Source organism: Schistosoma mansoni (assembly GCF_000237925.1).
Source record: "Schistosoma mansoni, WGS project CABG00000000 data, supercontig 0181, strain Puerto Rico, whole genome shotgun sequence".
Taxonomy (NCBI): Eukaryota; Metazoa; Platyhelminthes; class Trematoda; order Strigeidida; family Schistosomatidae; genus Schistosoma; species Schistosoma mansoni.
The window spans coordinates 130,430-156,606 of record NW_017386065.1 but is presented as its reverse complement, the minus strand read 5'-3'; the positions used below and the strand labels follow the sequence as shown (position 1 = coordinate 156,606).

Genomic DNA, 26,177 nt, shown 5'->3' with positions numbered 1-26,177 from the left:
TAAACTTCAGCTTCACCCCATTGCACAAGCAAGTGGCTATCAGGACTCAGTGGCCGAGTGGATAACGCGATGGCGTTTAAAGCGAATGGTATTAGGTTCCAGTCCCAGAGTGAACATCAACTCTGAGATGCAGGTATATCTAGCTGAAGAGTCCTGAATGGGACGAAACGCGCCTGGATTCTACTTCTAGCCACTATCCATCTTTGCTTATTCTAGTTTCGTTAACCCGACGAATCCTTGTAGACAGTTGTAGGAAGAAATAAAAAAAGTCTTTCGAACAATACGATTCAATGATTATATATGACAAGAAACTCATTGTTATACAATAATGTCAACATTCGATGAATATCTTGTCTGAGTCAATTGCAATTAAATATAAATCATCCTAAACCTTGATTTCCTGTTAGCTGGTACTCATGAAGAAGACGTATGTAGATGAATCCAATTCGAACTCCACGGTGTAAATCAGTTACGAAGAAATAAATGACTGTATGATTGACATCTTGATGCTCGGAAAGATGAGTATTTGCACAGGAATTTGTTTCAGTCAGTCAGCCAGCTACAACGTAGGACCAGGCACATTTATGCATCGGTCCAAGTTGCCATACCTCGTTAGCACAACAAGATCTATAAGTAATTAGAGCGTATTGAAAATTTAGTTAGGCTTAGATTATATATATATATATATATATATATTTAAAAGTAAGCTTTCATGCCTTTAACTGTATTCTCAGTGCTTGTGAACTCCTCACGGTATTCATGATCATCAGACAGAGACCTTAGCTGACATCAGTGAAATGGTTTTATGATGTTGTAGATGCATTTGTTCTTTATCTTCTTCCATACCCTGAGTTTCAGTATTATTTTATACTTCCTTTATTTGACGAGTACATTACATATCTCTAATTATCATTGAGACTTATTTTTTCAACTTCTTTGTTGTCAGTTTTATGCTTCTAATTTGACATGTGTCAAAGTGAGTCAACATACATCTTCACCAATGTTCTACAATGGTTATATTTGACTAAGTGTTTGTTCAAATCCAAGAAATTGATCAGTTTTGATATACTGATGCGTAGTGTTGAGGGGTGTCATCGAAGACGTTGTTGATCAACCTGTAGGTGTTTTCTAGTTCATTCTTTTTGACAATGATGAATGTGTCGTCAACATTACGAACCCAAATTTTCGCCTTGATCTTTGGTAAGATTGCGGTTTCTAGTCTCTGAATTACTGCTTCTGCGATAAGTCCTGATATTAGTGATCCCATCGCTGTCCCTTTTGTTGGTTCGTAAATTTTGTTGTTGAATTGGAAATATGTTTTTAGTCATAAATCTATGAGTTCTAGTAGACTTTGACTTTGAAGCTTCGTATATTTTGCAAGATTTTCGTCGTTGGTCAGAAGCAAGGATAACGTTTCTTTTGCTAAGCTTAGTTCGATTGAAGTGAATAGCGCTGTTACGTCGAAGGATATCATCAGCTCGTCTTCGTAACAAACAAAGAAGAACACCTACTGTTGAGGAGTCCCATACTGGGACGAAACGGTCATCCGGTGCTCGTCTAACATTGATCGACTCGTGATTTCAATCAAAAACCTAACAATCTTCACGACCCCATACTGATACTTAAAACAAAAATTTAACTCAGTTGGTATCCAATTATCTATTGTACTCCAATATTTCAGTGTTTATTTTGTTAACTGTTAATGTTGACAGTATCTTGACAACCGTTTGACAGAATTTCTAAATCCATTAATATGAACTACCCCAGGGATGAGATGGTAATATACATTTAAATAAAACTTCTTTTGCTTACATAATTACATAATTATCTATCAAATCTCATCTATATACTTGATTTCAGTATTCATATATATCATGAATGGTGGAGAAGATTTGTGGCTCCGGTGGGTAATTTCGATGTAGGTTTGTTCTCTGAACTGGATAGTTTGGTCGTGGAGCTTCTACCAGAAGTTTGTGCCGATGATGTCGTTCAGAAGGACGATGAAAGCTCCATGATCAAACCATCCAGCTGAGAGAATGAACCTACATCAAAATATATCATGAATATTGTATCTCATCTCAGTAGTATGTTTATTTGGTTACAAAATTTATCTCACTTTCTCTGTGTATATATGTATGTATGTATAGTATTGATTATGAATGCTAATCAGTGATAATGAGGGTAATGAATGTATTTCTAATTACTAAGATAAAGGTATGATGATTCTCTTTGAGTGTGTGTGTGTGTGTTTGATGTGATTAAATGATTTGTTACGATTGGTTGATTTTCAATCAAAAGTGGTATAGTTAATGAATGTTTCGTTGTAACCTATCAGTCTTATACTCCAGCTTCAATTCAATTGTTCATACATTACCTCTTGCTTGATTGTGTAATGATACGTATTATTGTGTATGAGATGATCTTGTATTTTGCCATGTTAAAACCATTCAGTCGTATTGTGTTTGTTGAACTAGTATCTAATTGAATTCGTTCTCTTTCTTTTTTGGTATTATCTTAAGATTCCATTGTGTAATCTCAGTGATTCATATTCTACTGATCCTCCTAAATTCATTGAACAAATATCAAATTCTCCATTTGCATTATCTACATCGAATACATCTGATATGTCATCTAGTATAGAACAACAACTACAACATCAGCAACAACAACAACGTCCAGAACGTAATCGTCTTTGGCAAAGTGTACGACAATCTATGTCAAAATTTCGTTCACATTTTATACGTAATAATAATATACGATCATCGACAAGTTCTATACCAAATACACGTACATATCAATGTCGTCTTCGTGAAACTATTATTACTACTATACCATTATTAAATACCATAAATGATAATAATAACAATAGTAATAATAATAGTAATAATAAGCCTTTACATAATCCAACTATCAATGGACTAAAACAGCAAAACCATTTAGGTAAGTATCTCTATTATTCTTAATGGAAACATTTCCATTTTGTTCAGATAATCCTTGCTTTTGAGTTTATAGTTTGTCTATTATTGGAACTAACCCTTTATTTTATAGATATTTAAAAAATGGTGTATATCCTGTTACTAAGTAATTCATGTTATATCTGAAGCGTTTCAAATTTACTAGTTAATGAATGGAACAAAGACTTGTGACGAGAGACCGATAAGCTAGCTATTCTGACACATCCCAGACCCAGCTAACTAGAGTAAGAAGTCCAAGTCGGAAGCGGGGAAACTATATTCCGTAGCAGCCAGAAGCACAGCAATTATAAGGGGATAAAATCAAACGTATATATACAGCAATAAATTGTTCTTGGGGCAGCATTACAAAATAGCATACTAAAAGATACAATGGACCAATAGCGTTTTAGATATTTTACTAGTGGGAAATTCAACTCGAAGGTGAAAAGAGCGCTTTTGGCGCGAAAACAAAGAAATTCAAATTTTCAAAATAAAATTACAAAATTAAGCCATTTACCGAGTAAGTTCTGGGGATTTGACATCCCCAACAATTCATTAATACGGTTACGAATGCTAGCTATCCCTTAAACTGATGAGCGAGTGGTATTGTAGTGAACGAGAACTCAGATGGGAAAAACCCGTTTGTTGTTTAGTGCAAAATTATTGAGTGACTTACGAGAATATGAAAACCATACATCAAATACATTATTTGCATATCTTTTTACAGCTTTCCTTTATATGCTTTATGATTCTTCCAATTATGTTGTTATTAGAATTGCTTTCTGCTTCGTCTTTTGTTCTCTTCAATTCAATCATCTGGCAAGCATTCCACTTCTGGTTTCTACTATATATTACTTATATCTATCAGTACACGTAACATGCATCACAGTATAATATTTTGCTTCTGTAAACTAGAAAAAAATTATAAAAGTAGTGATTAGATCAAGTCAAAATATTAGTTAATAAAGTTATTGTATGATGTTGTTCTGTATGATGTTAAAACGTTTTGATCTGAATCAACAATATTGATCTTTACTGGTTACTACTTCTCATTAGAACTCTATAATCATTATCAGAAGGGGGTTTTGTGGAGATTTTCATTAATTTTATATAGTTGAAATCATGAATCGATTGAAGCTAGACCACCATATAAAACCTGGAAGCACTGGATGGCCGTTTCGTCCTATTATGGGACTCCTCAGCAGTGCGCATCCACGATCCCGCACTCGCGAGATTCGAACCCAAGACCTACCAGTCTCGCGCCAGAGCACTGAGCCGGCATCCAACAGAGTCCCATAATAGGACGAAACGGCCATCCAGTGCTTCCAAGTTTTCCATGGTGGTCTAGGTTCAATTGTTTTATGATTACATTTATAAAAAATACTGATTGTTTAGTCAATTATAAGTTTTGTTTCTTGAAAATTTAATCAGATTAAATGAGTTATCGAGTTAAAAGGTCTTCAGAAACTGTGTTTTGTACGTAGTATCAAATTGAACTTTCATACCTTGCTTGTCTAATCACGAGTGGTATGCTGTGGTTCGTTATTTCCTAGTTGTGTCTATATTCTAGAAGGTTGTTTCGTATTTTGTAATTTGAAAAATTAGTCGATTTAATAGTGGCCTTATCAACATGAAGGCTAACTGAAAAAGCGAACAGATCAGCCGGATGAAGCTGGTCATTTGTGATCACTATGTGACCATTTTTTCAATGGTTTAGCTTCCCACTATTCAGACCTTACATAGAGAAGCCTTAGTGTAATATAGTGTGTTCTATTTTAGGAGCTAACCCTGTCTAACTACCTCTTCCATTTTTGTGTCGGCAGCATCACTGAGATGCCTGTTATCCTTGTGAAACAACTTACTACATTAAATCCATGTTCAGTCGTCAGTAAAGTTTCACCCTCGGATCTTTTCCATTAGCTAATCCACCTAGCTAAGATGGTAAATCATGCAGAAACAAATTTTCCCGCCAATATAGGTTTATCGAGTCATCTCGATAGACAAGATCGACCACTGTGTCACAGTCAATCAGTCAGCTACAACGTGAGATTAGACACATATATGCATTTTGAGATGGTGGAAAAGATTTGTAGCTCAGGTGAATGATTTTGATGAAGTTTTATTCTCTGAGCTGCATGATTTGGTCAGCTCAGAAAACAAAACTCCATCAAAACAAATATGCATCAGTCCAAGTTGTCACATCTCATTAGCACTAGAAGATGAACATCAAATTCATAGAAGCAGTTACTTCAATGGTAGTAAAAGTCAGACTTCATATGTGGATATGATACAGAAAGAAAAAATTGATTCGTAGAAAGAAAGATATAAAGTAATTTTAATCTAACGGTTTAAGTGAAGACGAAGAGTGTATACCCGTACGCCACTATGATCGATTTTGTCACCCAGAGTCTCGAACCATTGGTTACGTTATTCGTGCGAACCTCAATCAAGTAGTCTGCATCTACCAACGTGGTTCAGATCAGAAGTTAGTGACTTTATGAAATGATGCTACGTTTTGGTTTGGCCTCCTCTAACTTACTTCCAACCATCCTTAACACAGTAGAAGTTTACAGTCAGAATTTATCTAATATCTATCACCAATCATTATAATAATTAATATCAGTATAATTCACTTAGTATTGTTTGTTTGAATCTTCTCATTGATGTTTTATTTAGGACTGCAACTAGTCAGTCTCTAATTGGCATATGTGCATACTGTGCGTATTGCCTCGATATAGCCTAAATTCACAAGCATCCCGGAGATTCTACATCAACTCTGTGATGTAGGTACATCTAGCTGACGAGTCCCAAATAGGACGAAGCGCAAATCCTGGATTCCACTGCTAGCCACTATCCATCCTAGCTTAATATCAGTATAGTCTCTTATACAATAACTACGTTATAACTATACAAAGTAGTCAATAATGTTTTATCATTTATGAAAAATATATCTCTATGCCTGTATGTATGTTCACATACTACTCATTATCTCAATTCAAACTATGGATATAGGTCAATAAAATAATGAATAATGTATGAACCATTCCTCTTTTTTGTTTAGGTCAGCAAGTGTATTTATCTATATTGATTGAATGTTATCATTTCTATTAATATAAACATTGTGAATGTGTAATTTTTGTTGGCATGGTATATAATAAGTGATATGTTAATGAGTTTTTGTTTTCTTTCTCCTTAGTTGTAATTTCAATCCTTCGGTGTTCTATTCACATTCATTTTTATGATTGATAAGAAGGGACTAGATTTGTTGATAATAGTTAAAATATAGAGGGTGGGGGGGGGAGAAGAGAGGTTATGGTGATTATTGAATTTTGAAAGTTATCTCATGGAAACCAAGAATTACTGAACAAAATGATTGATTCATTAATGAAATCTGGTAATCATGTTCAGTATTAGTTTTAGCCTTAAGAATTGGTGAGTATCTTTCTTTTCAGTTAGTTTATTGTAGTTAGCGTTTTTTTGGCAAAGTTCTTTTCTACGGGATGGGGATGGTGATTCCACTCCCAGACCCCTTCTTTTACCCAGGCTTGGGACCGGTAGTAGACCCAGAAGAGCTACAGTCGTTTATTTTCAATTAGATTACCACAATGCATTATGCTGACTAGTGTAGGGGATGATTGGAAGAAAGTTAGGGTGGCGGCCAAACCAAAGCTTGAAGTCACTAACTTCTAGCCTGAGCCATGTTGGTAGATGCAGACTACTTGGTTAGGGTCCGCGCGACTATCGTAACTAATGGTTGGAGACTCTGTGTGACATGGCTCAGAATCGATCACAATGGCGTAGGTGTATACACTCTCTGTCTTTCTTTAAACTATAAGATTAAAATTGTTTCATATCTGTCTTCCTTCTTATACTATATCCTTACATACAACCTTTCTTTTATAAATTACCACCAATAAATTAACTATTTCTATGAATGTGGTAGCACCCACGGACCTCCCAATCGATATTGGCCCACCGACAATTGAAGAGATCAGCATGGCCATTAGACAAGTCAAGAGTGGCAAAGCAGCGGGACCAGACAACATCCCGGCAGAGGCACTAAAAGCAAATGTAACAGCAACTGCCAAGATACTCCACATCCTCTTCAGTAAGATTTGGGACGAAGAACAAGTACCAACAGACTGGAAAAAAGGACTTCTGATCAAGATACCAAAGAAAGGCGATCTGAGCAAGTGCTACAACTACAGGGCCATCACTCTTCTTTCAATACCAGGTAAAGTCTTCAACCGAGTATTGTTAAACAGGATGAAGGATTCCGTGGACACCCAACTTCGAGATCAACAAGCTGGATTTCGTAAGGATAGATCGTGCACAGATCAAATCGCAACTCTACGTATCATTGTGGAACAATCAGTCGAATGGAACTCATCACTCTACATCAACTTCATCGACTACGAGAAGGCGTTTGATAGCGTGGACAGGACGACATTATGGAGGCTTCTTCGACACTACGGCGTGCCTGAGAAGATAGTAAATATCATACGGAACTCCTATGATGGACTAAACTGCCAAATCGTCCACGGAGGACAACTCACCGACTCGTTTGAAGTAAAGACCGGTGTTAGACAAGGTTGCTTACTCTCACCCTTTCTCTTTCTCCTGGTGATCGACTGGATCATGAAGACGTCAACATCTGGAGGAAAGCACGGGATACAGTGGACAGGCAGGATGCAGCTTGACGATTTAGACTTCGCGGATGATCTGGCTCTTCTATCACAAACGCAACAACAAATGCAGGAGAAAACGACCAGTGTAGCAGCAGCCTCAGCAGCAGTAGGTCTCAACATAAACAAAGAGAAAAGGCAGACTCTCCGATACAATACAACATGCACCAATGGAATTACACTTGACGGAGAAGCTTTGGAGGATGTGGAAATCTTTACATATCTGGGCAGCATCATTGATGAACACGGTGGATCAGATGCAGATGTGAGGGCGCGGATCGGCAAAGCAAGAGCAGCATACCTACAACTGAAAAACATTTGGAGCTCAAAACAATTGTCAACCAACACCAAGGTTAGAATTTTCAATACAAATGTGAAGACAGTTCTACTGTATGGGGCGGAGACGTGGAGAACTACGAAAGCCATTATCCAGAAAATACAAGTGTTCATCAACAGCTGTCTACGCAAGATACTTCGTATCCGATGGCCAGACACTATCAGCAAGAAGTTACTGTGGGAGACAACAAACCAGATTCCAGTGGAGGAAGAAATCAGGAAGAAGCGCTGGAAGTGGATTGAGCACACTTTGAGGAAATCACCCAATTGTATCACAAGACAAGCCCTCACATGGAATCCTGAAGGTCAAAGGAGAAGAGGAAGACCCAAGAACACATTGGGCCGAGAAATGGAGACAGACATGAGAAGAATGAACAAGAACTGGATAGAACTAGAAAAGGAAGCCCAGGACAGAGTTGGTTGGAGAAAGCTGGTCGGTGGCCTATGCTCCATTGGGAGTAACAGGCGTAAGTAAGTAATTAAGTATGAATGTGGTGTTCATCTTGTTGTGCTAACGAGGTATGGCAACTTGAACCGATGCATGTGTGTGCCTGGTCCTACGTTGTAGCTGACTGACTGACTGATTTTCAATTACTCTACAGTAAATTGACTACGTAGCCGAAGTTCATCTATGCTTTTGATAACATGGAGTTATGGATTTCAGTTTCTTTCCTTCCTGCACATGAACTGCAAATTATCTTCATTTTTGCTTGAAACAACAATTTAACTTGTAAACACCTTGATTATTCGGTGTGGGTTGTTGTAAACAATGTTTTTTTTACTTGATAAAAGTTGAGTAGACGGGGTAAATGATCATTTTTTCTTATATTGTGGATCGTTGTATATCAGTATTTTGATAAAATGTTATCAATGGGTGATGGATAGGCAATATTGCAAATGAACTGAAATTGAGAATGTGAACCACTGGATACCAGTTCAGTAGTCTGAAGGCAAAAAATGGTTTTCAAAAAGTCTGAAAGCCTTGGGTTCAACCCCTGGTGGGGTCATTGGAGCACACTGCTAGGAAGTTTCATACTAAGATATAACAATTTTCTCATGCTCTCTGACTATCTCTGGGTTTCTGGCTATAATCACTTTGTTACGTAAACTATTCTTAGAGTGAAATTTTTCTAAAACTACGCAACAACTTTGTGGTTAAAGCACTCGCCTTCCAATCATTAGGTCGCAGCTCTGTGTCGCTCTTTACCTACTGTGAGTTGAACAATCAAGTTTTATTATCTGCTATCTACCATGTTCTAAAAGATAACATCTTCATCGCCTGACTTTACAGGGTTTGACTTTCTATCAGGAGATTTACTTGTTGACTTTGAAAACGCAAATAATATAGTTCTGTTTGTTGAAGACACTGACAAAATTCGGAGTCTTCCAAGCACCTTAAACAACAATCCAAGGATGGTCGGAATGAAATTCTCTCCCTCCAGATATAAAATGTTACTTAGGGATTGGCTTGGGTCAGCTCCTGAATTAATGATAGAAAGTAAAGTTGTTCAACGATCGTCCGTGTCACTTATCTTTGGAGTCTCATCAGTCCCAACTGTCTCTTGTCGGACAAAATTTCGACACGGGTTCAGAAGATCCAATTGTCTTTTGTCAATTTGCGTCAGTTGTGGTTTAGGTAGGACACCCATCCGTCAACAAAAGAACGAGTTTACTTTGCTGCAGTTCGCTCTGTTCTACTTTTTGGATGCGAAACATAGTCAACAAGAATAGTCGATATTCGTAGGTCGCTAGTATTTGACGATACGTGTCTTCAAAGAATTGCCCATGTGTTTTAGGACCACGCAGTAAGCACTGTATAGGTTAGGAATAGGATACTAGCTAACGATGGCAGATCGATTGGAGAGGAAGTGAATCTTCATCAATTGAGGTGATTGGAACATGTGCTACATATGCTTAACGACCGCCTACCCCGACGGGTGATATTTTCTGGTGCAAAAGCAGGATGGAAAAAGGCTGGGGGCGGACAAAGCAAAATATGGAATCAGTTCATGAAGTTCGTGACAAGTGGACTTAGCCACGTGTTAATGGGTACAACTACCTGTGATTATCGTAACCAATAGTAAGAGACTGAGTGACATGTCTCAAAATGGTTTGAAATGGCGCAGGTGCATCTACTGTTTGTCTTCTCTCAAATTCTGAGATTCCAAATTCCTCATAACCCATTTTTGTATTGATTTCACTAATTTATGTTTTCTCGAATCGTATCTTTGATGCCTAATCTTTTCTATTACCAATAATACTATTACTATTCCTACTGTTCTGGGATTCGGTCTAAAAATGTTATCTCTTTGTTCTAACGGGTTATGGCAACTTGATCCGATGTACATATACCAGGTTCTACGTTGTGATTGACTGGCTGACCGACTGCATACTGTCTACATTGATTTCATAGTGTAAACAGATTTATTGACAGCTTAAAAGAGTTAAAATGTACTTTAGCTATTCACCTCCTAACTATTGAGAATAAGAAATTTTGCGAATTGTGAATACCATTTGTTATGTTCTGGTAGTTTGCAAATATATCACGTAATACGATTGACAATTAGAACACCGACTTATTGATGAGACTAATAACGTATTAACAAGCAAGAGCAGCATGAAGTCAACCCTGAGTTCTTATTGATCCTTTGATATAGTAGCTTCTCACCTAACCCAGCCGGTTTTGTCCAGAACACCAATATCAGTCTCCGCTAAATGAATCCTATATTCTAGGCATACGCAGTTTATATACAAACAAATCAGACTGCATCATACCATAAAATATAAATTATGAACTATACAAGATCAAGCCAAAAAAGGGCTGTGGGTGTGTAAAAGACTGAAATTAATAAATAAGGAATAACTCAGGAATGGAAAATCGTATAATAATAGTAAATAGGTCAAACGGAAGCTTATAATAACAGGGATATATATATAACGTAGTTACTTAATAGTTATACAATAAGAACATATATAACAGTCGATAAATTGATCCTAGCAGTTACCATTTACTTGTTCTTCGTCCGGACATAACGCTATTTATTTGGAACTTTTCTAATGTATAGTTTATTTTTTCGTCCATTTCCCTAAAATCTTATACGTTTGATATCGCTTAATGTTGATTCTTTGCATTGTTCCAAGATTGTCATCATTGATTGATCTAAGCTAAATAACCATTTAAAATCAGTTAAAATTGAACAGTCATATTATTTTGATTTCGTAGTATTTAATAGTGTACATCCATAATTCCACAAAGGAAATTGAAAGTTTGGCTGCGAGAACACTGTGGTGTGCACTACTGATGTCGAGAGATATAAGTGGTATGTATCATCAATCGAAAGTGAAATGTCTGGAGGCAGAAAGTTTAGAAAATCGATGAAAAGAGAACGAGAACAGAGAATGATTGGTGTGGAAACGAAGGAAAAATGAAGTCTGAGACGATTGTTTGACATTTCGTAAAATGACAATCAAATACTAGTAACCTACGATTGTTATCTATTCTTAATAGCCATGCTTCGCATCCCAAAAGTAGAATAGAGAGAATCGCTGCTAAGTAAGCTCATTCTTTGGTTGAAAGACGGGTATCCCACCTATGCCACAACTAACGTAAATTAACAAAAGACAATCGAGTCTTCTGAACCTGCGCCGAAATTTCGTCCGACAAGAGACTGTCGGGACTGATGAGATTCCTAAGATAAGTCGAACGAACGATTATTGAACAACTTTACTGCTTATCATTAGTTCAGGCGCTGGTACAAGCCAATCCTGAAGTAATAATTTACATCTGGAGGGAGAGAACCTCGAACCCCGAACATCCTTGCATTGTCGTTTAAGGTGGTCAGATGAGTCTGAATTTTGTCAGCGTCTTCATCAAATAGAAATATTTACTGTATGGTTCTTAGATTTTAAATTCTATTGTCCCACACTTGTATTCTCGTTCACCACAACACTACGTTTTATTCGAATAGATTGTAATCTAATAATTTATGGGGGTTTTTATTGGTGCACTGTTTATTCTCTTCTTTTATCAGGTATGGATACTCCATTTTATCATCAAAATAGAAAATTCAATCATCAAAATCATATTCAATCTAATCGAGAATCTCAAGATTCAACATCAATTTTAACTAGTTTTCCTATAGTGAGTGAGGTTAGTATTATTACTATTACTACTCTTATTATTATTAGTAGTATTTTCTGTGATTTATACCAGTTTATAAATCCTGCTGTTCATGATGAAATTATTGAATCGTTCCAAGAAATACGCGAACGTTCATGGTGTTGTTGTTCACGATCAATTTTCTACTGAATAGAGTATCCTATCTTTTTAGGGAACTTTTAAGTTCTTATAAAAATGTGTCAGACTAATATTCTATACTATTAATAGATGAACAGTGTTTTCAACCATTCAGTAATGTTTGTTTGCGATTTTGAATCCAGTATATTGATCATTAACGTTAAATTTTGGCTTACCAAATCTAAACTTTACGTGGATGCGCACTACTGAGGAGTCCCATAATAGGACAAAACGGCCGTCCAGTGCTTCCAGGTTTTTCATGGTGGTCTAGCTTTAATTGATTCATGATCTCAACTATGAAAAAACTTATTGATTTAGTTTTAATCTTGGATTTCAAAAAAAAGTCAGAATGCGACAGTACTACGACAATTTGAAGACAATAACTTGTAGAAAAACTAGGCAGATAAAATGTTTGGATTTCGAGATCTTTCGAGGGTGGGGGGAGGCTCTGAACTGCGAAAACGTAGGTAGGATTAATCTAGTTCTACAAAGGAAGAATATGTTGAAAGTGATATAACTGGTACACCTTGATGTTGCTAAGAGAAAGATTTAGTGACGTTGGTTCATGGATGTATTCGATAGATTCACTTATTAAACTATATTTCAGTCCTATAATTCAACCACCTTAATTACTATAACTATGCATCGACCTGATAAAAGTGTAATACATCCAGTTATTCTGATAAACGAATGGATATTTCATTTTGTTCATACATTTTACGGGTTCCACTTTTTCTACAATTAAAATAGAAAAGAAAAAAAATCGAATATCATTTAGTGGTACGTTACTTGACTAATTATAAATTTGTCCACATTTCAATGTCATTCTGATTAACTCTCCCTCTCTGTCTTTTTCGATTCTCCATTGGTTTGTTTATGAATTGAGTTGACCTGTTATTTTGTTTGATCATGTCGTCCTCATCATCATATGGAATATCCAAGCAGGTATTCATAATTGTTATATACATCTAGTGATCGACTTCATAACTGGTTACAAATCTTGATCTATTGAGTAATCTTATCAACAAGTTAATAAATTCTCTATTCAATTACTTAAACTGAATTCGGCCTCATATAACTGTAGTCTATTTGATTGAAAATTCGAATACTACTTACGATCAGTAAACTGTTGATCTTATTTAAATCTACTGTAAACAGAGATGATCTTATAAGCAAAGATGGATACCACTGCTAGCCACTATCCATCTTTGCTTATAATGCTTGTGAATTAAGGCAATATCAAGGTAATACGCATAGTATGCACATATGTCAATAAAAAATTGACCAGTTGCAGTCCTAAACATCAATAAGAAGCTTCAAACAAACAATACTAAGAGATCATTTTGTTGTCATATTCGTAGGAAATACTGACAATCTGGTTATTTTTTTGATCAATTAAACTATATTATTAGTCCAAATGTTATTAGATTTATCAGGAAGTCGTAAATGAAGAAAATCATCATTTTTCAAGCTTTTCTGTATATGGATAAGTTATTGAAACAGTTCGATTGTACCTTCTTCCTTGATTCACCGTCATAATGCATAAACAATACGCTTCCTAATGTAATTAATGTATTTTTGGAATACAACGATTCTTTTTTTCTAATTGCCTATTTTGTAGTGTGATATGGATATCAATAAGGAACCGTGGTTTCATGGTGTTTTGCCTAGAGCAGAAGTGGAACGGTAAGTTTATCAAAAAATCGTAAAGATGGTTTATTCAGTAAATAGTTGAATCAATCTTGTAAGCTTGTGATTGATGGATAGTCACTAACCTTCTGTGTCGAATAAATATTTATCATATATGGTCTACTTTTATTTGCTTATGTGTTGACTCGCCTTCCGAGAACTACAGTGGAGCCTCTAGAGGCCCTGATGGAGCCCAAGAGTTTCCATCCAATCAGAACATGATGGAGCCTTCTAGAGTATCAATGTGGCATGCTACTATTGAACATTAGGATAATATGTCTCTATGCGGATTGGTCAAATGATAATGTTGATTTAACAAATGCTAATATCTATAAATACCCATGATTTTCTGTACATTTCGATTCTTACCAAGTGAACACTTCTCCAGTTTTTTTTTCTGTCTTCTGATTTGCGGCGGTGAACTTCCTAGTCGTAAACTGTATTCTACGTTAATCAAGTAGCGAACTTGACATTATGATCAACTAACTGTTTAAATGACGACATAATGTAACCAATCAATCGAATAGTTTAACAGATGATGACGTTCAGGGAGTGTTTTCGACTAAGTGGATGGATGCTGGCCACGAATATTTTCACAGACGTAGAATATCTTGAATAAGGATATGGTTGGTATAATTTAGAGTTTTAAGGATCTCATTTTGTGTGTATTTCCTAAAGAACATTACCTCATTAAGGTCATACACATAATTGTAAATTTGTTAGATAAAACACCTCATTATTAACGTTTCATTATTTTTCATAGCTGAAATCATGAATCAATTGAAGCTAGAGTTGCTATCTCACAACAGACGTGGTTGAACTCCACTCGACACTACTTCCCACTAGAACTCCAGGACATGTATCTTGAAGTCAGTCACTAGTGAGCATATGATTATAATAAGAAGGGGTTTTTGTGGAGATTTCAGTATTTTTCATGAATGAAATGATGCGTCGATTGAAGCTTGACCACCAGGAAAAACCTGGAAGCATTGGATGACCGTTTCGTCCTATTACGGAACTCTTTGGCAGTGCGCATCCACGATCCCGCACCCAGAACCTACTAGTCTCGCGGTAGAGCATTTGACCGATAGACCACTGAGCCGGCATCCAACGGTGTTAATGTCTAACTCCAACCAATCAAATCTCCACAAAAACCCCTTTGGATTGTTTCATTATTTATGTTAAATAAGTCACGTACGATTTAATTCTTTGTTGTTAAGGTTATTTTTGTCGTTGTTATTTCCTTTGAATAAACTTGAAGTACAGAAAATGTGATCTGATTTTATTGATTTATCGATTATTACAAGCTTTTCTTTTTGTTTTTCCTTAATTAAAGGTATGGCTTTTACTTCACTATATATGCTACTACAACAATATAAGATTTTGATTGTTTCTATGTTAGATCACTTACTGGTATAGTTACCCATATCTATAGATTTACTTATCAATTTATTGATTATTAGAATTATAATTGTACTTGTAATAGTACATTGACATGTAATGTTTGTATGTTTGAGTAATGAAGATCAATACTCTGTGTGGAGTTGCTCTCACTCACTCACTTACTCCCTCCCTCACTCCACTCACTCATTCCTTATTACTACTCTTGTTCTTATTAGTTTATATATTATTCAGTTATCTTGTTATAACATGGTGTCAACTGTGTAATATTATCACAAGTATAAACATGACTATGACCACGAACACTCTGCCTTCTTCTTCACTATTTTCTCGTTTATTTTACATGTTACTATGTTATTCTATGGAGTACTTTCTTTTTGTTTCACATAGAAACTAAATTTTTCTGGTTAGTTTTTTTTATTAAGGACACATTGTAAATTCCTTTTGAGAAAAAAGTATTGGGAACCTTAAAAACTAATTGAATTTATATATATTCATTGTACACAGATGCCCTAGTACGGCCGAGAGTAGGGATAGTTTGCTCTCCCTGTCGAAATGCTCTCACACGGTCACGCGCATATAGCCTCTACCAGGGAAGTCCTACTCACTGCCTTCTCGTGGCATTACTGTTGTTTACGAAATTGAAAGGATGAAAAGCAAATGTCCGGTGCTTTAACCCAGTTGGTGGACACGGTGAGTCCACCTCGGGGAGTTGGAAAACTCTCATTCCAAACCAATGGTGCACATGGGCTGACTCCAGAATCCTGAAGGAACAAATGGCGCATGAATCAATCGTTGGTCACCGACTATCATGGGACTACGTCTCCTCACGATTCTCCACTGCCTTGAGGATCAGATCTTCAGGTCAAAGGCTCCGGGTGTGGTCCCCTAAGAAAACCATCTGCTTCAGTTTGCGCACCTGGGCAGTATCACAGCCCTCACGCAAATCGAATGAAATTTGTGTGGCGCATAAATATCTGTTGCTCCCTTGTATCAATATTTATGTGTTAAAATAATAATAATAAATTAATTGATAGGTAACAATGAACAGCAATAAATAAATAAATAAAAATTCCATAATAAGTTATCATCTCATTGGAAATTAAATCATCTGTTATAAAGAGCAGTATGGTGTGGTCTACTTATATCCTCATAAGTAGTATATGGTAATAGTCAGACATAGAATGTATTTTGGCAGAAGACCGATAAAGAAAGAACTGAAATGAAGCGCAATTGGTAGGAAAATGCATGAACAATGAAATCAGAGAAGATGGAATGATATTTGCAGAAGAAACGGTCAAGATTGAAACGATTGATTGTTATTTTGCAAATTAACTGTTGACTGTATGGTTATCAGATCTTAGTAAGATAGTTTGTAATTTGTGCTTAAATACATTCGATTGTCTCCAACTAGTGTTCTTGATCACTACAATAGTACACTAATAGGTTAACTATTAAACTTTCTAATGGATTCAAGTATCACTAAACTTGTATTTTGTGTAGCATTGTAACCTTTTTCTTTACTTGAATCTACAAAAGACAATAATAATTAGCTTAACTATTTATAAAGTGTTCAATAGACAATCACATTATGGTGGGTGCTACTGATGTCGACAGATATAAGTAGCATATATCATCAATAGAAAGTGAAATGTCTGGTGTGCAGAAAATTAGTAAGTTTGAAGCAAAGAGAACGAAAACAGAGAATGATTGGTATGGGAACGAAGAAACAATGAAGTCTGAGATGATTGACTGATATTTTGCAAATGACGTGTTTTTTTTTACTGTATGGTGCTCAGATTTTACTAAGAGATTCTGTAATTGTGTGTTCAAATACATCCAGCTGTCCCTGCCTGTGTCCTCTTTCACTACAGCATTACATACGGTACGTTTATTTATTCTAAAGTGAGATCTGTGTTGAGTGTATAGAAGAGAAAGCGACTTCATAATTTGATAGCAAATATCTTTCAAATGGTTTAGTTGGGATAATAACCGTTTCCCTTGTCAACTTTTTTTGAACATGAAGATTGAAATCACAAGTTTAATCGTACCGCATTTTTTTTTCTTACTTATACAGTCTTTTACAGAATCAAGGCGATTTCCTTGTTCGACAAACAAGTAAACGTTCCAGTGGTCGTGATACCATAGGTCATTGGAATGGAACTAATGGTGATTTAATCAATGGTAATCATAATGAAACAATATTAAATAAAGATCATAATATGGATGGAACTGTTTTACGTATGGTTTTATCTGTCTTTTGGCATGGTCATAGACATTTCATTCTATATGGTGGACCAGAGACAGGTGAAGGTTGGCATTTAGAAGACGGTCATTTCTCTACAATAAGGTAAGTAGTAGTCACTTTTCTAGTCTAATGTTTTTTTGAACACCATGTATAAACGAACAATATTGTTTTCATTGTCGAAATCATGAGTCAAATGAAGCTAGATTACCATGGAGAACCTGAAGGTACTGGAAGGCCGTTTCGTCCCATTATGGGATTCTTCAGCAGTGCGCATCCACGATCCCGCACTCGCGAGATTCGAACCCAGGACCTACCAGTCGCGCGCCGGAACACTTAACCGATAGACCACTGAGCCGGCATCTGAATCTCCACAAAACCCCTTCTGAAATATTGTTTTCGATTAGATCCTCATCAGGCTTTACTCTAATATACAGTAATATTTATATGAATATACAAAATTATTAAACCAACCAAGGCAGTTTATGAGTCAATTATACCAGTGGAATAGATTACATAATTAAACATAATAAGTGTACAGTACAAATTGGTAGTGTGATGACAAGTGTACTTGTTGTGCTATGAATAACAGAGGCTTGAATTAATGTTACATAATGAGAAATAGGTTATTGATTAGAAAAAATATAGACACTGAAATAACATTCATAAAAGCCATAAGATTACGTAATAAGAAGGAAGTGTTCAGATAATTGGACGGTGAAACGTATACTTGAGAAAAAACAAAATGATAGGAGGGGGTGAAGAGAACAAACGTAGAAACAGTATGGAGAATAATAATGAATAAAATCATTTATTAAGACCTAGGGAGAGATTAGGGTTTTACACAATTCTGATGTACACAAAGACTTGAATTGTTGACTCGAATTCCTATAGCTTCTGCTATTTGTAAGAGGCGAGATAGAATTCCATAAGAAAAACTAGTAGGAATACGATACAACATGACCGCTATCGATCATCTGTTATTGAACCGAGCTGCGTATTGCCTTGACAGTACCTTTTCCTAACTATGAGGGGAGATGTTCACTAACTATTTGGTTCAGTTGTCTGGTAGTACGCTCAGTATAGTTTATAGTGAACATAAAACTTTGCTTATTAGCGAAAATATATCTGGCACTAAACTGTTAATGTTTCCCAGTCGTACATTTTGGTAAATTATGACACGTTTTCTTTCGAAACCTTTGTTTCTATTGGTATTGTTATCGACAACCTCTAAGGAATGTGACCGTAGTTAGCAGCTGTTACCTTACTGCACAACTAAGTTGTTTATTAGGTTTTTGCATCCAGTTGTATAAAACTCATATAGAAAATGGAGACAAAAACTTTTGTCATAATCGGTTTCCAACCAGATATCATACCTGGCTGCTTTTTTTAAAATTTTAAGTACGAGATGGATATGTGAACAACTGTAGTATGCAATCTGAGTTACGGAATGTTCTTACTGGTTGCATCCTAAATGAAAAACACGTAAATATTAACCAATTGTTCACCAAGTTTTGACATCTTTTCACCTAGTTCGACTATTACTTTCTGGTTCAATACACGTAATTTCACCCGTATTTTCTGTTTAAGAATAGTGTCATATCTCATAGACAAATAGTACAGTAATATGTTTTCTAGTACTAAGTTTTATCAAGACAATATGGGTTTCATAATTAATATCATAATCGCATATAACCCATGCTACCGGCTACCAACTAGCACAACATAAATATTTTCAGTTTAGTTCTAGGTACTACTTGTGAGTAGCTTAGTATTTTCTCCGAAATATCATCCGTGGTTTGAGTCCGATAATAGTGGGTCCATTTATTGTTCATACACAAATTCATCGAAAAACATTTCAATCAATTGTGTGGTATTATTAGTGAACTTGTGTTTCAGAGATAGATTTGATCAACTAATTAACTGATCTTGAGCAAGTGTGATCAGGCCTTATGGTTTTTACTTTTGACATTCCCTGTGTAATTGACCCAATCGCGTCACAAGACAAACCCTTTCATAGAATCCTGAAGGCCAAAGGAAAAGAGAAGATCAAAGAACACATTACGCCGAGAAAGGGAAACAGATATGAGAAAAATGAACAAAAACTGGATAGAACTAGAAAGGAAGGCGCAGCCAGGACAGAGTGGGTTGGAGAATGCTGGTCAGCGGCCTATGCTCCATAGGGAGTAACAGGCGTAAGTAAGTGTAATTGATGAGCATTCAATCAATAGAAAATCTTTCGAATATTTTTTCATAAGTTTATTATCAGCTCTGAAATTTCTCTTGGATAATCACGATTGTCGTTTGCTTAATAACTAAAATTGTATAGGGAACTGATTGAATATCACATGAAAACTCAAACTCCCGTGACAGCGAAATCAGGAGCATGTCTTGTGACACCAATTTCAAGACCTGATTGGGAACTAGACAATCGTGATGTACAACTACTACAAAAAATTGGTCAGGTATGTTTTCAGACATTGTGTTTTACAAAAATAATAATCGATTTTAATAATGCCATTGTTATGCTTGTTATTTCGTAATGCGTGTCTCCTATGATGGAATAAACTGCCAAATCGTCCACGGAGGACAACTCACCGACTCATTCAAGGTAAAGACCGGTGTTAGGCAAGGTTGCTTACTCTCACCCTTTCTCTTTCCCATGGTGATCGACTGGATCATGAAGACGTAAACATCTGGAGGAAAGCACGGGATAAAGTGGACTGGCAAGATGCAGCTTGACGATTTAGACTTCGCAGATGATCTGGCTCCTCTATCACACACGCAACAACAAATGCAGGAGAGGGTGACCAGTGTAGCAGTAGCCTCAGCAGCAGTAGGTCTCAACATAAACAAAGGGAAAAGCAAGACTCTCCGATACAATACAACATGCACCAATGGAATTACACTTGACGGAGAAGCTTTGGAGGATGTGGAAACCTTTACATATCTGGGCAGCATCATCGATGAACACAGTGGATCTGATGCAGATGTGAAGACGCGGATCGGCAAAGCGAGAGCAGCATATCTACAATTGAAGAACATCTGGAACTCAAAACAATTGTCAACCAACACCAAGGTTAGAAATTTCAATACAAATGTGAAGACAGTTCTACTGTATGGGGCGGAGACGTGGAGAACTACGAAAGCCATTATTCAGAAGATACAAGTGTTTATCAACAGTTGTCTACGAATGATACTTCGGATCTGTTGGGCAGACACTATCGACAACAATCTATCGTAAGAGAGAACAAACCAGACTCCATCCGGTGGATGAAGAAATAAGGAAGAAGCACTGGAAGTGGATAGAACCCACATTGAGGAAAGCACCCAACTGTGTCCTGAAGGCTAAAGGGGAAGAGGAAGGCCAAAGACCACATTACGCCGCGAAATGTAGACGGATATGAAAAGAATGAAGAAAAATTGGATGGAACTAGAAAGGAAGGCCGAGGCCAGAGTATGTGGGTTGGAGAATGGTGGTCGGCGGCCTATGCTCCATTGGGAGTAACAGGCGTAAGTAAGTGTGTAAGTTATGTCTGTATAGTACAGAATACTTGAGAAATGTAACAATTGTTTTGGAAGTATTGCACATATGTAACAGAAACTTCAAGCCAGAAACATTAACTCTTGTCCTAAGTTATTATGTAACATAGCCAAGTCAGTATCAGAGTCTGAATTTTCATCGATTATAGTTATTGGCATATGTCTATCCTCCGTCTACTGTAACGCGTAATGTCTGTGTTTTAAACTTCGAAGCAAGATTTGTTTTTTTGTTGGAGAACTGAATTAAACACCAGGGTTCTTTGTTTTTTCCACATTACCTCATAATGGAAAAAGAGCATTCTTCAACCTAACTATGGAATTTACTCATGACTTTCGACCTTGTTTGAGTAGCTACAGTCACAGATGTAAATTTTTGGTTGTACTTCAACAAAGGAAACGCCTGATTCTAATCGCTTCTCAAGTACATGCATGTATGGTTACCGCAGAATAATTGACAGCTGTCAGTAGTTTGTAGTATTCATGTAGTAGCGTGTATTATTTATTTTATATTCTGCATCTCCTTTTTTTACAGGGTAATTTTGGTGATGTTTATCGAGGTGTATATAATGGATGTGAAGTTGCAGTGAAAACTTGTCGTGTTGATATGACTGCATCGGATTTACGTAGGAAATTTCTACAAGGTGAAACAACTGCATTAAATTTCAATCATCCAAATATTGTCAAATTAGTTGGTATTGCAGTTCAATCTTATCCAATTATGATTGTAATGGAGTATGTTCCAGGTTGGTGAACTTTTCATGTTTTTCATGAATTCTAGCATATTTCATGTTTTATTCATGTTAATTTGTTATTTTTACTACTTACTAGCTATAAGTAGTTACATTTTCAAAGGATAAGTGTTGTAGCATGTGGATTGACAGTAATTTGTGACTGCACGTTAACAGTGTTGTACTAGTACTTGACCATAAATGTCTTTAGAGGATTGGTCTAATATTCCGTAACCATCGGCTGAGCCACGTTGAGGTTACTCTTCAAAAATACAGAATGGTTGATGAAGTAGATCTTCAGCAACATGTATTATGTATATCCAACGAACGTCTATCGTAAACGACGTTTACTGGCCTGCAAGTAAATTGAAGAAAGATGGAGACGATAGGTTAGTAGCTTAACGTCAGTCCATGAATTAATTAAAAGTTATTCTGAGACATATTGATAGTTGCAAACTACCGGGTTACACTCCTCAAAACGTTCTCAACCAACGGTTAGAAACATTGTGCCATGTTTGAGAATCGGTCAAAAGTGCGTAAACATATTTGGTATTTGCCTTACTTCGGATCCTCAATTTTGTAATCATTTTTTTACTTCTTATCACCCTAATACATTCTGTCTACAGTCACATAATCTGTTTCTAATCTTTTTTCACTATCATGGTTCTAATGTGGTGTTATATTGGGTAGTTTTGCATTTTGTGTACCGAACTATACGTTGAATTTGTCTGGGACATCATTGGAAGTGGAACAAATATGTTTTCTCAGAAAATGAAGATAGGTGACAGGAAAATTATTGTTCCAATAAGGATAAAAAAAATTTTTTAATTAAGTGAATGAACTTTAGAATTCGTTGTGAACGTCAGTACTGCAATACATACAAATCCCACCAACTGGTTCCAAATGCAACAAAGTGCGTTCATTAAATTCCACTTGTAGCTACAGTTCAGAACTGAATTAAAAGTATGAAACTATGGGCAATACCGAGGTTTCTGTTACATCTCCACGTATGCTATAGCTGATTGATATAATCTTGTATATCAATAACGGGGAAGTGTGAACGCTTTTCAAGTGAACTACTGTAAAATTCAAGTGAAACTACTATTGTGATTAGTTTGTTTTCCTGTTGTTTCATTCTCCGGGCTTTCACTTTCTCTCTGGATAATATTATCAGTACAAATATCAAATAGAAGTGAGTTATCCAGATAACAACGCCATGGTCACCATTCTTTCTGTCCTTATCTTTCTTGTGTATATCACATCACACTACTTAATACTACTCAGTAGCGGAGTATCAGTCTGTCACTTAGTTCATATAGGTATATACAACTATACATTCATTTGATTGAAACGATCGTTTTAACTCTCTTCCTTTGATAAGTTAATAAATCGTATTATTCTAATTTATTCCGTTTGTTTTTGTATTCATTATAAAGGTGGTTCTCTGTTAAATCATTTACGTAAATCAAAAAATGCATTACCTGTTATGAAACTACTTCAAATGAGTTTAGATGCTGCTAATGGAATGATGTATTTAGAAGCGAGAAATTGTATTCATCGGTATGTTTTATTTTATGCTCATTTAATATCATACTTTACTTTCATATGATTTTATTTATTTATACACATAAATATTGGTACAAGGAGGTAGTACCAGATACATATACGCCGCACAAATCTCATTCGATTTGTGTGAGGGCTGTGATACTGCTCAGGTGCCCAAACTGAAGCAGATGGTTTTCTTAAGGGGCCACACACGGAGCATTTGACCTAAAGGTCTGATCCACAAGGCAGTGAAGCAGCGTGAGGAGATGCAGTCCCATGGTAGCCGGTGATCAACGATTGGTTCATACGCCATTCGTTCCCTCAGGATACTGGAGTCAGCCCATGTGCACCATTGGTTTGGAATGAGGGTTTTCCAACTCCTCTAGGTGGACTTTCCGTGTCCACCAACCCGGTTAAAGCACCGGACATTCGCTTTTCGTCCCCTCACTTTGGTGAACAACACATCCGCCACGAGAAGGCAGTGAGTAGGACTTCCCTGACCGAGACTGTATACGCGTGGCCATGTGAGAGCATTTGGAGAGGAAGAGTGGACTCTCTACACTCTCGGCCGTACCAGGGCATTTTGGGGGCACTTTCATATGAAATTCATATTTGATAAATTCAATCCTGATAATGGTTGTAAACAGATTGATGGTTTCTTCTTATATCAATGTAGTGTCTTTTAATGACAGTTGGCAGGAATACTAATCCGTAATTCCCATAGAAGGAACGTTACCACTAATCTAGTCCTGGCACGAATAACTTCCTCCTTCTACCTGTAGTGAGTTTTCCAATATACGTTCTTCAATAACTTTCGGAGGGATAGAGTCAATATATGTAAATTGAAATGAACTCATCTGTCATAATTTTGCTTAATAAGTACAAAGTAATTTTAGACTTTATGTAATAGTGTGTAGCTTCGGTCAGATTTCCCTTAGTAACATTTGAATGGATGGAATATTTTGTTATTACACTAAACGAAATCTGTAGTGTTGGTTGTTATGTTAAGCCCACATAGCTTATTTGAGCTTCCGAACAGACCGATTTGTTCAATCTTCTGGAGCCATACTTTAACTTTGACCGTTGTGTGCACTTCATATCCTATTCATCACATGTTTGTGACTTATTTTTATATGACTAAAAATATTGATTCACGCTTGGCGAAATCGAGTTGGATCACATTGTTTCCTCACCGCACGTCATTTCGCCTCGCTCTCTTCATTTCCCCAATAGTTTGTCTGGATCAATGATTGTATCAAATATACGTATTCAAACATTCATTCTCGTATTTGACTTCTTTAATTCCGTTACTCACTAACGCGAGTTAAGTCAATAATTATATAAGAAAATTGGTGACAAGTATATTTCAATAACAATCATTCACATGATCTAAATAGAGCATAGGCCGCTCACCAGCATTCTCCATCCAACTCTGTTCTGAGCCTTCCTTTCCAGTTGTTATTCATCCTCTTCATATCTGCTTCAATCTTAGTCACTATGGAATATAGAGAAGAGTGACTACTTGTAACTCGATTTGAATATTGAAACTTTATTTTATAGTCTATGCGTTAATCATCAAGTTAAACCATTTTAACCAGGATCAGTAATAATAAATTCGACTTTGTTAGAATAAAACCTTTACATATCTGAGCAGCATCATCGATGAACACGGTGGATCTGATGCAGATGTGAAGACGCGGATCGGCAAACCAAGAGCAGCATATCTACAAATGAAGAATATAGGGGATTCAAAACAAGTGCCAACCAACACCAAGTTCAAAATTTTCAATACAAATGTCAAGACAATTCTACTGTATGGAGCGAAACTTGGAGAACTATGAAAGCTATCATGCAGAAGATACAGGTGTTTATTTACAGTTGTCTATGCAAGATACTTCGGATCCGTTGGCTAGACACTATCAGCAACAAGTTACTGTGGGAGAGAACAAACCAGATTCCACTGGAGGAAGAAATCAGGAAGAAGCGTTGGAAGTGGATAGAACACACATTCAGAAAATCACCCAATTGCATCACAAGGTGAGCCATCACTTGGAATCCTAAAGACCAAACGGGAAGGGGAAGGCTAAAGAACACATTGGGCCGAGAAATGGAGACAGACATGAGAAGAATGAACAAAAATTGGATAGAACTAGGAAGGAAGAGTTGAATGTATTCAACAAGTTTATTTCGTATTGCTAAACTAGGTAATAATCCAGACTGCTTTTTAAGTGAAATATTGCATCCGTAAGAAGAGATATGCTCCAAAATCATCTAAACGCTATCAATCATTGTCGGAAAAATTTTGCACTCGATCATTTTCACCTCAAAAAACTTTCATTTACGTCAGTCAGTGAAGGTCTTTTAGTAATAAACTGATTTCTAGAAGGTCATACAATCTGGTTTCTTAATCTTTTGATTTTAAAGTTTTATGCTTTATGTACTGGCCCACCACTACACAAACGAATAACTGAATGTGGATATATGAGTGGAGGCTTAGATTTAAATAAGCATTTTAGAATTTTATATAAAAGCATACGGACCATCACGTCACTTTACAATTATAGTGGGTAATGATAGGGATGAATCCCAATTAATTGATTTAACCATATGAATTAAGATTAATTAAGCATTAAAAGACAGCTCTGTTTATAAATGGAAAGAGTTCATTGGTACTATATCAAACTAACTCTAAATATCTTCAAGTAAGAACGAATAACTAGATCAATAATTGACATCGAAAAAGTGCGAAATAGT

At 36.3% G+C, this 26,177-nt stretch overlaps 1 protein-coding gene across 1 annotated transcript in view; it reads left to right on the top strand.

Annotated features, from left to right (window-relative positions):
- The window catches only part of Smp_164810 (tyrosine kinase), a gene marked incomplete at both ends in the record, with an annotated part of 55,210 nt that overhangs the window by 27,851 nt on the left and 1,182 nt on the right, over window positions 1-26,177 (top strand). Inside the window, 5 exons of the mRNA XM_018795109.1 lie at window positions 2,520-2,940; window positions 12,007-12,125; window positions 17,450-17,712; window positions 19,937-20,072; window positions 21,683-21,897. Coding sequence (XP_018646996.1) covers window positions 2,520-2,940; window positions 12,007-12,125; window positions 17,450-17,712; window positions 19,937-20,072; window positions 21,683-21,897 — 1,154 coding nt within the window. The remainder of the gene's footprint in view (window positions 1-2,519; window positions 2,941-12,006; window positions 12,126-17,449; window positions 17,713-19,936; window positions 20,073-21,682; window positions 21,898-26,177) is intronic.